This window comes from Geotrypetes seraphini, chromosome 5 (assembly GCF_902459505.1).
Source record: "Geotrypetes seraphini chromosome 5, aGeoSer1.1, whole genome shotgun sequence".
Classification (NCBI taxonomy): Eukaryota; Metazoa; Chordata; class Amphibia; order Gymnophiona; family Dermophiidae; genus Geotrypetes; species Geotrypetes seraphini.
Window position 1 is genome coordinate 161,450,454 of NC_047088.1, and position 15,911 is coordinate 161,466,364.

The window sequence follows — 15,911 nt, forward strand, 5'->3', positions numbered from 1 at the left end:
GGGTGGGTGGGCCATGTTTCTGTGTTTCTAAATGAACATTAATTTGTAGGTTAACACATATTAAATCAATGTATTATTCCCTCAGTATTTTAGGGAATGCTAAGGAACTAATGAATGTATGCTAGTGAATGTGCATCCCTTTTTCAGAAATAGGTGATGGAGGTAAGAGAATGGAGAAAGGGACTGATGGGAGACAAGGTACCAGAAAGAGGGTATATAATATTTTATAAATAAATATGATGCTGAGAGATTGGAAGAAATATAACTTATAGGAGACATCAAATAGGACAGTTTATGAAGAAGGGAGAAAAGAATAGTTGAAGAATGGCAAAGTAAGCTGGCAAGAGAAAAGGCGCCATTAGAAGAGATAAAGGCCATGGTGACATATGGTATGAGGAAAGGAGAAAATTGAAGAGAATAGAGAAAAAGTAATGGAAATGTTTCAAATGAGCTGGAAATTGAAATAAAGGATGAAAGAAAAGCAAAAGAGAATTGAATAAATAATTCATCCGGCAAACCAGAGATAATTTCAGTTTTAATAATGTAAAATAGTTTTAAATTTTGAAGAAAGGGAAATAGTTTGCAAATTTATGAAGCTGTTAAATTTAAAAATCATTACTACAGAAGTTTGACCTCTTGCCAGAAGATCTATTCCTAAGCTTTGCAGGAAGGTGGGGCTTTGGCTATGGTAGACTTTCATTATATTATAGACTTCTGTAAATGTAACAGGCGCTGTACAGTACCAGTCAGATGCAATATGCATACAATATTTCCATTCTAGGTCATAATGAAGTCATCAGTCAGTTAGTTAGATGACCCAAGAGTGTCTCATACATCGATGACATCACAAAGAACTGGTGCTTATTTAATATTTGAAAGTTAATCTCACGATCTTGGTTTACTGTAGTAAACAGTATTTTTCCTTCAAAGTTAAATCAGCTGTCATTATCTGAGTTTAGAAACAAAGGGTGTAAAGACAACCATGAAGATTGGAACCCAGGATTCCTCTAGTCTTTTAAAATAATTAATGGTATTTCTTCATTTAACATTTAAGCTTTGGGCAGGAAAATGACTTTGCACCGTAGTTCCATTGTCGGGGACTGTGACAATTTTCTCCTGATTCCAGAAGTCACGTTTTCCTGATCCAAGACGCCATATCTAGGGAAAAATCTCTAGATTATGGGAGAGTTGTTTCCTATAAATGTGAATTTTCCATGACAATGAAGGCTGGAAAATATGAACATAACCTCTTTCACGCTACCTGACTTCTGATGGTATTTGGAAAGTGGTAGCAGACATTTTGAGTCATCTGTGAGATTGCAATTACAGTGTTGCCTGACATTGTAGGAGACTTGAAACATAGCATGGAAATGGCCCTGAAGCATATATAACAAGTCTGTCTTGATCTAGATCATTTCAACTTCATATTCAATTCAAAATCTAGAAGATTCTCAACCCAGTTCTTTGGGTCTCACCCTTTCCCCAGTTAAGTGTTTAGAAAATATCTTATGAATAAGTTATGAGATATATTTTAATAAACTCAAACCAATTTTTAAAATGACTTATATCTGTTGCCAGTAAATATATAAATCCACCATCTGTGGATTTTCAGCTGCTGTAAGTATAGTAGTGGGGTGAAAAACCATCTAATTGCTTCATTACTTTACATATAGTGGAAGGGAGGAGTAAGGTAGCAACCCAAACATATCCATTTAGTGCTGATATTTGGCCACTAGTTTCTGTATTCCATAATAGCTAACTTAAAATTACACGCAACTGTGTATGCAAATTTAGGGAATATTGCCATTCTCGGAAACTCAGGCTCTCTTTTACTAAGGTGCGCTAACCAATTAGCGCACGCTAATTGAATTAGCACATACTAGACTAATATGCACGCATTAGCGTTTAGGCCCTGATTCTCCAAAGTGCCGTCCCGATTTTAGGCAGCTGTAGGCGTCCTACAGCAGTCTAATCAGCCAATCGGGATGCACGTTTTTTAAAAAAAATGTTCCCCAGGCAGGCCTGAAGGCGCCTCCGGGAGCCTAGGGAGACCCGCAAGATGCCTAAGCTCGCCTAAGGGCCTTAGGTGGGCCTTAGGCGGGCCTTAGGCGAACCTACGCATCTCCCTAGTAGAGGAGAAGCTTAAAATGTAGGCCAGCAAAATGCTGGTCTACATTGTAAGTAGACGCGGCCGCTATACTTATCGCGGCAAGGGATCTCTCTGCCGCGATAAGTATAGCGGGCCGCGGCCTGTCCGATCGCTGGTAGGAAGGGTGCCCAATCCCTCCTGCCCAAAGACGCAACCCCCCCCCCCCCCCCCCGACAATATCGATCGCTGGCAGGAGGGTGCCCAATCCCTCCTGCCTGAAGACGCACCCTCCCCCCCCCGACAATATCGATCGCTGGCAGGAGGGTGCCCAATCCCTCCTGCCCGAAGATGCACCCTCCCCCCCCAGCGCTAACAACCCCCAAACCTCCACCCCACCAAACTAACCTGTTCTTACGGCCAGATGGGTCTTGCCCGTCCAGCCGGCAGGCACGCCTGGTCGCAATGAGGCGGGCCCGCCCCTTCCCGGCCCATCCCGCCGAAGTCTAAGGCCTGATTGGCCCAGGCTCTAGAAGCCTGGACCAATCAGGCCTTAGGCATAGCGGGTCCGCCCATCCCCACTTAATCTAAAGCCTGATTGGCCAATCAGACCTTAGACTTAGTGAGGATGGGCGGACCCGCTATGCCTAAGGCCTGATTGGTCCAGGCTTCTAGAGCCTGGGCCAATCAGGCCTTAGACTTCGGCGGGATGGGCCGGGAAGGGGCGGGCCCGCCTCATTTCGACCAGGCATGCCTGCCGGCTGGACGGGCAAGACCCATCTGGCCGTAAGAACAGGTTAGTTTGGTGGGGTGGAGGTTTGGGGGTTGTTAGCGCCGGGGGGGGGGGGAGGGTGCATCTTTGGGCAGGAGGGATTGGGCACCCTTTCTGCCAGCGATCGGACAGGCCACTGCCCGCTATACTTATAGCGGCAGAGAGATCCCTTGCCGCAATAAGTGTAGCGGGCCGTGTCTAATCTAACCCGATTCTCTAACCAGCGTCTGTAACATGGACGCCGGTTACAGAATCGGGGTTTAGTGTAGGCCGATTCTGAATAGGACGCCTCTCCCGGGCATCCTATACAGAATCAGGGCCTAGGTGTCTTGCGGACCTCGCCTTCAATATAGGCGGCCTTTTTTTTAAAAACTTGCATCCCGATTGGCTGATTAGACAGCTGTAAGACGCCTACAGCTGCCTAAAATCGGGACGCCCTTTTGGCGAATCAGAACCTTAGTGTTCGCTAATCGGTTAGCGCACTTTAGTAAAAGAGGGGGTCAGTGTTATATTCAAGAGAATTCATCATTTAACACTATCCAAATTGCAGGAAAATAATATATAAATCAATATATTCTGCTTGGCTTTCTTATCAATCTACCAAATGGTGGAATTTTTATTTATGGATATCAGGATTGAAAAAATGATATTTTGTCTCATAAGCAACTAAAAAACTTGTTTAACCTTTTCCTATCGTAATAAATTTTACATTACGCTGGTTCCAATCGTAATTATTTTAGCAAAGTTTTATATTCACCGTTATCATTTACGGTTATTGTAAACATAATATAAATAAGTCATAAGTCTGTAAATTCAAATATTTTGTGTTCTTGTCATGTACTGTATGTCCCATGCCATGGGACATACAATGGCAATGACATTTTTGGAATGTCCCGTTATCCGGGACACACGATAGGAAAAGTTTAAAAATTTGTGTTAAATGAATAGTTGATTAAATTCTCCCTCTCTTAAAATTTTAGAAGATGAATTTCTTGTAGTTTCTGAGGTTGTATTAGCCACCTTTGTATGTTTTGACATTATCTATAGGTTCGCACTGAAGTTGTTTTACCTATTTTCTTCTGATATTTGTGAGATTAATTGTAAGTCACATCGAACTCAAGAGGCTGAATGTGGGATGCAACTAAAGTCATAGTAAAGTAAATTAAATTGCAACTCTGTGCCTAATTGTAATTCTGTAATTGTGGGTTCAAATGTTAAAATGTATAACGTTTAGAAGGGTGTTCACAGGGGAGGAGTATTTACTTGGGCAAGTTACTGTTGCATGTGTAACTATCACACATATAGTAGGCATTGTCATATACACGAGACGTAGATTTGTTGTAAATGTTCTCGCCTACATTGTGGCATGCTGATGTGGGTTTACACTAGAATTCTATAAAGACACTACCCACATTATTTAGCCACCTAAATGGAGGCACCCTGTTATAGAGTTGTCTCCTATTTGGATACATTTGGTTTAAGCCTACTGAAAGGCAGTCCTAAACTAAACAGATGGTAGTGGAGCCAGTCAGCAGCAAACACTTGTGTTCAGCACAGCTGACTATCCTTATAGCAGCACTGAATATACATGGCTTTTTAAGTGCTGTGGCCCATGTTTCAAAGAAGTATACAGGCCGCCACCATTGAAAACTTACCCAGCTACATCCAACATTCAAATTTATCTCCTTTATATATAATAAGGGTGTCCTGAATTTCCAACAGGTTAAGGTTTTTGTACCTGATGCCCTTCTATTTTTATTGAACTGGATTTTCAAAGATCAGATGGTAAATTAGCCTAGCCAGGAGGATTCAAAGTGGGCTAGTGGATACGATTTTTCTCTCCTCTTGTTAAGCCTTTCCAGTTTTCCTTTCTTTCCTTTCCCCTAGAACAGAAAAAAAAGTAGAAACAAATTCCTAAGCTTCACATGTTGTATTTGTATGCTTATTTCTCATACTTCCTCCAGGGTAGAAATAATCCAAGCCACTCTGAAAATGACAGAAATAAGCACAAATATGAAACACTGAAGTGTCCTCTCTAACATTCATTTGCCCCCTTCTCTGGACAAATGCTTGAATCCAAAATGCAATGCAATCTTTGTGCTATTTTTGGAAATAAGTGAGCATGGATTCAGGCTGTTGACTAGGTTGTTATTGCATGGCTGAAAGAATGTCATCTTGGCACAGATGACTTTGCTCTTCCATAGTAGTATGAAGCAGAAAGGCGAAAGGGCATTTTTAGCCTCATCAGGGGAAATGAGAGATTTCAGCACTATTCTGAGTTCAAGAACCAGTAACTCCGTGTTCTTGCTTGTTCTTAAATAATGTCCACTTGGAATTTAGAAATAAAAGGTTGAAACTCTATTTTTAAATTTGTAATCTGAATCAACTCTTAATAGGTGCTTCAGGAGATCTGTTAATCATGTTTTGTTTCTTGGAGGAGGATAGAAACATAGAAAGTGACGGCAGAAAAAGGCCGAGGCCTATCGAGTCTGCCCACACCACTGACCCACCCCCCTATTTAATCTCTCTCTGATGACCTTTCCCTCGTAGAGATCCGACATGAGCATCCCATCTGTTCTTGAAATCCGGCACACTGCTGGCCTCGATCACCTGCACTGGGAGCTTATTCCAGCTGTCAACCACTCTCTCGGTGAAGAGTGGTGTCGCCATGAAACTTCCCGCCCTTTATTTTCAGTGGGTGTCCTCTTGTGGCGGAGGGTCCTTTAAGAAGGAAAATATCATCTTCTACCTCGATACGACCAATGATATACTTAAACGTCTCAATCATGTCTCCTCTCTCCCTACGTTCTTCGAGAGAGTATAGCTGCAATTCTTTCAGCCTTTCTTCATATGATAGATCTTTAAGCCCCGAGACCATCCTGGTGGCCATTCGCTGTACCGACTCGACTCTCAGCACATCTTTACGGTAATGTGGCCTCCAGAATTGTACGCAGTACTCCAGATGAGGCCTCACCATGGTTCTGTACAAGGGCATTAGGACGTCGGGCTTCCGACTAACAAAGCTTCTCCGGATACAACCCAGCATTTGCCTAGCCCTGGATGAGGCCTTCTCCACTTGATTGGCCGTTTTCATGTCTTCACTGATGATCACCCCCAAATTCCGTTCTGCTGTAGTCCTTGCTAAGGTTTCACCATTTAATGTGTATGTTCTGCACGGATTATTGTTGCCCAGGTGCATGACCTTGCATTTGTTAGCGTTGAAGCTAAGCTGCCAGGTCGAGGACCAAAGCTCCAATAAAACCAGGTCTTGCGTCATGCTGTCGGATGGACTGCCGTTACTCACAATGTTACATAGTTTGGCATCATCGGCGAATAATGCTATTTTACCTTGAAGCCCCTGAGTCATGTCTCTTACGAATATGTTGAAAAGGATCGGGCCCAAGACCGAGCCCTGTGGCACCCCATGGTCACCTCCGACGTTTTAGAGATGGTACCATTAACCACCACCCTCTGAAGTCTCACTCAGCCAATCGTGAACCCATGCTGTAAGTGTTTCACCTAATCCCATCGACTTCATCTTGCCCAATAGCCTGCGGTGGGGGACGCTATCAAAGGCTTTGCTGAAGTCCAAGTACACGACGTCCAGGGATTCCCCCATATCTAGTTTCCTTGTTACCCAGTCAAAGAAACTGATGAGATTGGATTGACAGGACCTACCCTTGGTGAATCCATGTTGGTGGGGATCGCGTAGTTCCTCCTCGTCTAGTATCATGTCTAATTTGCATTTGATGAGTGTTTCCATGAGTTTACTCACTACCGATGTGAGACTCACCGGTCTGTAATTCGCAGCCTTTGTCCTGCAACCCTTTTTGTGCAGAGAAACGACGTTAGCTATTTTCCAGTCCAAGGGCACTATTCCCGTGCTCAGGGACAGATTGAAGAGTACTGATAACGGTTCCGCTAGGACATCCCTGAGCTCACTGAGCACCCTGGGATGCAGATTGTCCGGCCCCATTGCTTTGTTCACCTTGAGTCTTGATAATTCGTCGTAGACGTCTCCGGAAGGATGACTATGGCTCTGTGCTAGATAGATTATTCTGGAATATAAGATAATGCATACCCCCCCAGATTCTATAAAAATCATCTAAATTTGGCCAAGAATCCCAGATCTGCATGCAAACTAATTGGTTAATGAGCAATTACAAATTATTGATGTTAATTTCCAACTAATTAGGACTTATGTGCAGATTTGCCTATGCATATTCTGTAACGAGTGCCTAAACTGTATCATGTGTAGCTCAAAAGGGGTGTGTGGTTAGTGGAGGGTCATGGGCAAGTTAGGAATATTCCTAAAATGTAGGTGCATTGCTATAGAATAAGGTCATTTATGCACCCAACTGCCTTTAGTTGAGCACCAGAATTTTCTTTCAGCAGGCGTAAGTCCTTGCACCCAAAGATGGGTGTGGATTTATAATTTATTTGTTGTACTTTTTGTACCCTATAAAGGTTGCTTAGTGCATTGTGACCTTTATAAAATTATCATTTAGCATGGACCATAACAGTACCTAACTTTGGGTACTATTTACTGAATCTGGCCCGTAAAGCTGGGATTTTTGGGGGGTCTGGCACTAATTAGCTAATATTGAATAAACAGCCACTCAAATAGTTCCAAAAGACTGATACTGTATTTTTCGCTCCATAAGACGCACCTGACCATAAGATGCACCCTAGATTTAGAGGAGGAAAACAAGAAAAAAAACCATTCTGAACCAAATTCTCCCTGTCAGGCTCTGCACCCTGTCCCCCCTCCCTGCCAAGCTCTGTACCCTGTCCCCCTTCTGGTAGTCTAGTGGTGGACAGGGCACAGGGCAGGCAGGCCTAGTGGCCTGGTGAGAGGCAAGGCCCCCCACCCCGAGGCAAGCAAGCAAGCAGGCAGGCAGGGCCCTCCAAAGTGCATAATCTTCCTTCTCTTCTTCACTATCCATGTGTACCATTTCCTCCCCTTCTATTAAGTATCACATCTCTGTATCTTTATTCTTCCCCTTTCCAGCATTATTCTATGTCCCTGTCCCTATGCTCCCTCCTCCTTCAGCATTTCTTTGCTCTGTCTCTTTCCCTCCCCTGATTGCCCTGGTTCTTATGCTGGGATTTTCATTTCCTTCCTCCTGTACCCCCAACCCGAGGCAAATAGGCAGACCCCCCAGAACCCCCTCTGACCTCTCCCCCATACCTTTAGTTCCTCTAGCACAGTTTGATGGGCCCGTTCCTCCATGTCCCACCTGAACGCGAAGGGAGACAGAGGCAGTGGAGGCAGATGAGGCCTGGATGTGCCACCCAGCGCTGCCATGGGGGATAGGAGGGAGGAAAACGGGAGGCCAGAACCAGCCGCTGCTGCTGCTATTTCCTTAGCTGCTCAATCTCTTCAGGGCTGCGCCGCCATGCCAGGACTCCCAGCGGCTTCTGCATCCGATGTATGAAGCTCACACCCGGCCCGCGGGGAGTGTGTAGAAAGCAGGACTCGCTGTCTCAAGCTGCCTCTCCAGCAGCAGAGCGGCGCGCAAGGCTGCCTTGCTGGTCCTGCACCACTTCCCACAAGAACGGAAATGGCGCGGGGCTAGGCAGGCAGCCTTGTGCGCCACTCTGCCGGTACAGAAGGGAAGAGGAGACAGCTGCATCAGCTGACCAGGCAGGCAGCCTTGCACATCGCTCTGCCGCTATAGAGGCTGCCGCGTCCAGCGAGGGAGGGCACCAATATTAAAAAAAGGTAACCAGGGGTTGGGGGGGTGGTGGTTTGGGTATTCGCTCCATAAGACGCACCCTTATTTCCACCAAATTTTTCTGGGGAAAAAGTACATTTTATGGAGCGAAAAATATGGTCATTTTTGTTTTATTAATGTTGTGTGCAAAATGAAGCTCACTGGATTTCGGCAGCATTGATCCAGCAAGTACAGTAGATATTCATTTAAACTTTGTGAAAGATGAAAATGTTGAATATGTTAGGTATATGGGTATCTCCTGACATATGACTGGACAAGTTAATTTGACTGTTTAATTCAAAGAGATAAGAATAAAAATTGTTTTCAAGGGAGAAGCAGGATACTAAAATCCTCATAATGTGGGTGATGCCATCTGATGGAGGTTTTCTCCAGAACTGATTTTCAGAACTTTTGAGACAGCAGGGAAGTTACAGGAAATTTCTGGATGTTTGGGAGCCATTGGCTAAATTTTGTAAGGAATGATAACTAAAATTATTTTACTGACCTTTAAACATACACATCCAGGGTGGGAGGGAGGGGGGAGAGGTTTGCATTGGAATTGATTTGGGTATTTTTTTTTAGGTAGTTTCTTGGTATTTATTTTCTTGATTATTAGGTGGGAGGGGGGAATAATTGTTTATTAATATCTGTAAGTTTATTGTGATTTTCTTGTAATATTATATGTACATGAATTATTTGCATGTATAATTGTAGTTTGAAAATTTAATAAAGATTTTTTTTTTTTTTAAGAACTTTTGAGCCAGTTCAACTGTGCGTGCACACAATGTCTTGTCTGTTGCTGTTGGCCATGACCACACCAATGTTATGTTTTCCATAGAGCCATTGCATATTGCGTTGACATTATAATATTGCATACTATGCCATACTTTGTATTGCTATTTGAATATTTTTACTGCTTATGTTTGCCTTATTCTTCCTTTACACTGCCTTGAGTGAATTCCTTCAAAAAGGCAGAAATAAATCATAATAAGTAAATAATAGTAATAAAATAAGATTCATTTCTAAGCATTATCCTCAGAGATTTTCCCTCAGTTTTGCTGAATAGTTTACGAATGACCGTGTAGGTTTTTGTTGCTGTTGTGCATTACTAGGTTTTATTCAGCTGTTTTTCAAGTTTCCTTTATTTTTGGGTCTGCTCAGCGTAGGTCTCTTTAGGCCTTGAGCACCAATCAGGGTTTATTTTTCATCATGAAGACTCTTGATTTTGCTGCACCTACTTTTCCAGATGATATGTCTGAAAAGAAAGTCCAGAATGGCAAAAAAAGAAAGGAAACAGGCAAACAGTCTGCTAGTACCAGAATAGCAAAAAAGAAAACCCAAAAACCCAACGAACAATCTGTTTGATTTCTGGGACCACCTCAAAAGAAAGCTCTCCAGCAGCTTCAAAAAGTTCACCCAGTTCAATAGGACCATAATTGTCATGAATATGCACAATTGGTGCAGACAATGCTAGAAACTTGGCCTTGATCCCTCTCACTGTATGAATCATCAATCTCCATAGGTCTCAGAGAGAGTGTCTTGATCTCCCTTGGCATCGAGCACCAATTGAGGCCATCAAGATTAGTCATAATCTGATTCATACCCAGAGAAGAGGAAATATTTGTCTTCATGTTCATCAGCACAGAGGGACCAAGATGCTGGTCAACAGCAAAGACTGGGATACTTCAACATCACACTTCAGAGCATGGTACCAAAAGCCTCAAGATACCAAAGTTGTCAATGTCTTTTTATTGCATTGGAAGGGGTACATCAGCCTCCAAAGACATGAGACCTCACTTCCAATATACTTTAAGTAACTCAGGAGATTGTGATTGCTTCTATTGTATGCCTATACCTTTGTTGAAGGCAGCATTTGAGGAGCAGCTCATGAAGAAGTTCAAGGAAAGGATGGAGTGTTTCTTTGATACAATGCCACCACTTCATCATTGTTGATGTTCAAGTCCCATGCACTGCTTGCAGGGACTTTAAATGGTATTGGAGTTGACATTAGCCACACTGGTGCCAATCTTCAGTTCATTGGGATGATGCTGGAGGACCTTACTGGACTAGCAAAAAAGCGATCTCTTTTTAGATCTGTAATTCATCAAGTCACTAGGACTCAAATAAGAACTGATGGCATCTAACTAATCAACTAATACATTCTAGGTCTTAGGATCCATTATGGAAAAAAATGATGTCCAATCTTGCTCCAATCTTACAGTTTGCACTGATGGAACATCCAGCTTATCCTGATTATCAGATCTCACAGACCTTGAGGGCTGATATAACTTCAAACTAGTAGCAATCATAACAGAGGTAGTGTCATTTAGTGCTTTAAACACTAACAATAATACATTGAATACAATCCACAGTGTTATGTGGTCATAAAGTGAGTTTTCTGAGATGACCCTAGTAGTCATATTCTATGCTACTTGTAGAGCTTGAATCATATTATTTGACACACCAAGCAATAAAGAATTACAATAGTCAGTGCAAGGACTAATCAAACTCTGGATCACATTCCTGAAGTTACTTTGTCAAGTAATCCCTTTATTTGAGAAACATTCTTAATTTACTAAATAGCTTAGCAATCACATTTTTAATCTGATGCTTCATGGACAATCTACTGTCAATCACTGCTTCAGGGTTCCAGATTTTTTCCTGAATCGGAACCACAGTATCGCCAATTTCGATGTCAACCATCTGATTACAACTGGTATTGTAGGTCCAAACAATTCAATAATTTATACCAGTGGTTCCCAAACCTGTCCTGGAGGACCCCCAGGCCAGTCAGGTTTTCAAGATAGCCCTAATGAATATGCACGACAGAGATTTGCATATAATGGAGATGCCAGGAATGCAGATCTGCTCCATGCATATTCATTAGGGCTATCTTGAAAACCCGACTGGCCTGGGGGTCCTTCAGGACAGGTTTGGGAACCACTGATTTATACAATGGTAGCACCAAATAATTGTTCTAGGTATTGAATGGAGACAGAGAAAATCCTCATATAGAGGCCAAAATATGTGACAGAAAGATAAATAATTATTTCCCATTGTATTGCGTGCCCCAGGTCTGACTGAAAACAATTTCCAGACACAATTTGAAAAGATGCCCATACAAATTACATATATATCCTGAACTCCTGAATGAAGCTCTATATGGCATGATACAAGTAGTGCGGAGGGCATCAGCAGCACATTTGAGAGACCACAAACATACTTGATATAGCTGGCTTAGGAGTGAAGTTTGTTATTGTCTTCCTATATTTATTTAAAATATTATTATCCGCCTAAAACCTAGGTGGCTCACAATAAAAAAAAAACCCACCCCAAATCATTAAAACATTAAAAATAGGTACATCCATAAAATAAACCAATGATCATACTGAAATCATCCAAAACAAACCTATTCAGAGAAATTGCTCTCAAAGAAGCAATCAGAACTAATCTCTGTAGAAGAAGACCCAGACTCATTGAGAGTAAAACATGGAAAATCCAAGTATTGCCAGCAAGGAGTGTTTGCTTCGTGGCTGAATGTAGAAATGTTGTTTCCATTTTAGTCAGCTTGGCATTTTTCAACAGCACTAACCTCGCCTTATAAAGCAGTCATACTTAACCTTTGCAACCAATGTAAGCCTTTGTTAAAAGAAAACTAACTTCATGTACCCTGCAGTATATCAAAAGTGCTTGGTGGGCACTTTTATTCTTTAAAGAGTATAATTAATTTCTGTTTTTACTTTGAGCTGCTTTCTTGCAAGTTTCATAAACGTTAAGGAGCAGCCATTCAAACAAGAGAGTCTCAAATTATCTCCCCCATCCCCTGCATAATAAGGCTCCTGTATGTTTATGTTGGCTTTGATGCCAGAAATTGTATTGCATTATACGTAAGTTGTGTATTCCATTCTCTTTGTAATAATTTGCTGCTCTGTTTCAAATATAACCAGTCCTAAAGCTTCAAAGAATGCACAGCTCAAAACTAAAAAAAACATTAGTTACCAATAAATCTTTTAATATATAGGATTAAGTATTGTTACTTGTCATATATACTTATAAAATGAGGTCCCTTATTTAAAGAATGACAGCTCTCTTTTAAATACTGTGGTGTGAATTAGAGCAGGCCATGCCATTCCAGACCTAAAGACATTTTGACTAGCATAGCATGCTTAAATTACGGTGCCTTCAATTCCTTTTAGGTTAAAATTGAAAACAAGAGGATGGATTTTAATGATGTTCAGTCCAAATGTGGCTCCAAGGATAACCTCTCCCATTTTCCTGGGGGAGGAAATGTAAGTAGAGGTACTGGTGAAAGGGTTCCCTATCTGTAACAACTTTGCCTGCTCACCTTCAGCTAAGAGTCTCTTTTATCTGCTTAGCTTCCTCAAACTGTTCTCCTGCTTAGATATCTGACTTGTTGCTCTGCTGTAGTTTTGCTGCTGCTGTTCTTAGCACTGTTGTCTATTTCTTGCCCTGGGGCTTTGAATTCCCTTCCTCCTAGGTCAAATAAGTTTTCAAAAGTTATAAAAGAGATGCTCTCTTCTCTCCTGGTATTTGAATTAACCATTTACAACTGCTTGATGACATCGCCATATAAAAATGAGATCCTTAGGCTGGCTATAACTTGTTATGTGAATTTCAGCTTGACCGCTTTTGTAGTTAATAGAAGAGCTGCCCAACAGCAAAGTATATAATAAGAACATTAGAATTGCCGCTGCTGGGTCAGACCAGTGGTCCATCGTGTCCAGCAGTCCGCACACGTGTCAGCCCTTAGGTCAAAGATCAATGCCCTGAGTCTAGCCTTACCTGCGTACGTTCTGGTTCAGCAGGAACTTGTCTAACTTTGTCTTGAATCCCTGGAGGGTGTTCTTTGTCTTGAGCGGACTGCTGGGCACGATGGACCACTGGTCTGACCCAGCAGCGGCAATTCCTATGTTCTTGTGTACCTACGTAAGTGTTATGAAGTCTCATGGAGAAACTGAAAATTCTTTAACATTTAGGTAGGAAAAAAAAAAGTACCCATATATTTTACACTGCCTATTCTACATGTGGAATTAGGGGGAATCTACATGCATATATTTGAATATTCAATATATGCATGTATTTCTCTCTCCAACTCTTCATAACATTGGCATTCGCACACAGTCACCGTCACTTATCACACATAGCTCCAATTACTTAAAATAAATCCAAATACATTTTTCTAGTGGAATAAAAGTTTGTCCGTAGATTTATTCAACAACATATTTAACAATGCATAGCTTACTTCAGTAATATTACCCAAATCTCAATATGGCTGTGCCAAACCCAAGCCCCCCTTCTTTCCCCCCCCCCCGAGCTGTTCGGTGACAAAACTAGCTCATCCCTCATGGCAGCCACTTGCCACATGCACCATTGCATGACCTACAGTGTCATCAGGTCACACACTAACTTATGGTGGTAACGCTCATGAGCTATCCATTTTCATTCCCACCTTCACTTGTACATTGACTCATACCCCAGCCGCATTTAACAATATATCCCCCAACTTCAGCACAAAATCCAAAAACACCACAGAGACTGCCCCCAACCCCCCCTCCCCCACATTAACCCCCCCAATAAAAAAAAAACCCAAGCCCTTTTCAAACCCCTACATACACCAACAGAAAAGTAACCATTGAGCAGGCAGGAGGGAAACACCATTCAGACCACTTTATACTTGACCACCCACTTCCCTCACAACTACCAACAAAAACTTGCACTCCTACCCAAAACACCACAAATATCCAGCCAATCACGACATTCCATACCTGCACCAATCAAAATGGCCCACATAACCCTATCTTCTCCCTAACCTACCTAATCAGTCTTTAACCCAATCAACCTCCACCTTTCTTAACTCCTTATCTTTCCTAACTGTTCCCCCCCCCCTAATTTCCCTCTAACTTAATCTTCTTATGGTGACTAGCTCAGCCAATGTTATGTACCCTTCAGTCCAAACTGACAGGGTCCTCTTCCTTGGAGTGCCTATACAGTATATAGGAAAAGTTGGTGGCATATTTAACCACTTTATGCAGGGCAATTTTTAAGCCTTTTACTGTCAGCTGGCTAGCAAGCCTATCGTTATGCATTCCAACATATGAAATGTTGGAAGGAATTTAGTCCATGTGTGCCCATCTAGGATAAAGTAATTCTTCAAAGAAGGGACAGAATGTCATCAGATTTGGCACATTGGAATGAACTGAGAATCTCTCGGATGAGTTTGAAAACCAGAGGTATTGAGTCAGTATTTTCAGAAAATGGATTAGCCTAAAAAAAAAAAAAAAAAATCGCCATTGCTTTGTTGAGGGAGGTGCAACCCTACACACAGATTCTAATAACCACCCCCCACCCCAACAAAAATTATCCATTTACAGTTCATTCCCTATACATACATACTACCCCCCCACACACACACACACACACATACACACTGTCTTATGCACTCTCATATATGTATTTATATTTTTTATAATCTTGATATACTGCTTAAACTGTAACACAGACCGAAGCAGATAGCGTAGTTGGTTTTAAGAAAGATCTGAATAATTTCCTAGAGGAAAAATCAAGTCTGTTATTGAGAAAGACATGGGGCAAGCCATTGCTTGCCCTGGATCGGTAGCATGGAATGTTGCTACTCTTTGGGTTTTTGCCAGGACCTGGATTGGCCACCGTGAGGACGGGTTACTGGGCTGAATAGACCATTGGTCTGACCCAGTAAGGCTATTCTTATATTCTGATCATAACAGCCAATGAAACTGAAAAGGAATGCCAACTAATTTAACAGAAAATGTAATCGCATTCAATGCAAGGTTAAAATAGAAATGCCATAATCATAATATAGATAGAGAAAAAAAATCATTACATATAAACACACTCCCCATACACAGGTAACTGTGATGGATTACTGTGTTTTGATTTTTGATTTTTAGATTTCTTTCCTCTTCCAAATTAGAGCACATTATATTCAGGTGCACAAATTGTGTGTCCATTTCTCTCTAACCCCCCTCTTTTACAAAGGTGCACTAAGCATTTTTAGCACACGCTAAATCTATGCATGTGCTAAATGCTAATGCGTCCATAGACTAACATGCACGCATTAGCATTTGGTGCGTGCGTAGCACACGCTAATATTTAGCATGTGCTAAAACACTTAGGGCTGCTTTTACAAAGGCGCGCTAGCGGTTTTAGCACGCGCTTAGCATGCACTAAAATGCTGTACGTGCTAGCTGCTACCGCCTCTTTTAAACAGGCGGTAATTTTTTTTGGCTAGCGCACGCTATAGTGTGCACTAATCCAGTGCGTGTGCTAAAAACACTAG

At 42.0% G+C, this 15,911-nt stretch overlaps 1 protein-coding gene across 8 annotated transcripts in view; it reads left to right on the plus strand.

The window, feature by feature from the left end:
* MAP2 (microtubule associated protein 2) overlaps positions 1-15,911 on the plus strand; it is a 744,831-nt gene that overhangs the window by 698,557 nt on the left and 30,363 nt on the right. For 6 of the 8 annotated variants that reach the window (XM_033944572.1, XM_033944575.1, XM_033944573.1 and 3 more), the window contains one exon: positions 12,772-12,864. The exons of the other annotated variants lie outside the window; for them this stretch is intronic. In XM_033944572.1, the coding sequence (XP_033800463.1) occupies positions 12,772-12,864 (93 nt within the window). The remainder of the gene's footprint in view (positions 1-12,771; positions 12,865-15,911) is intronic. 8 annotated transcript variants of the gene reach the window in all.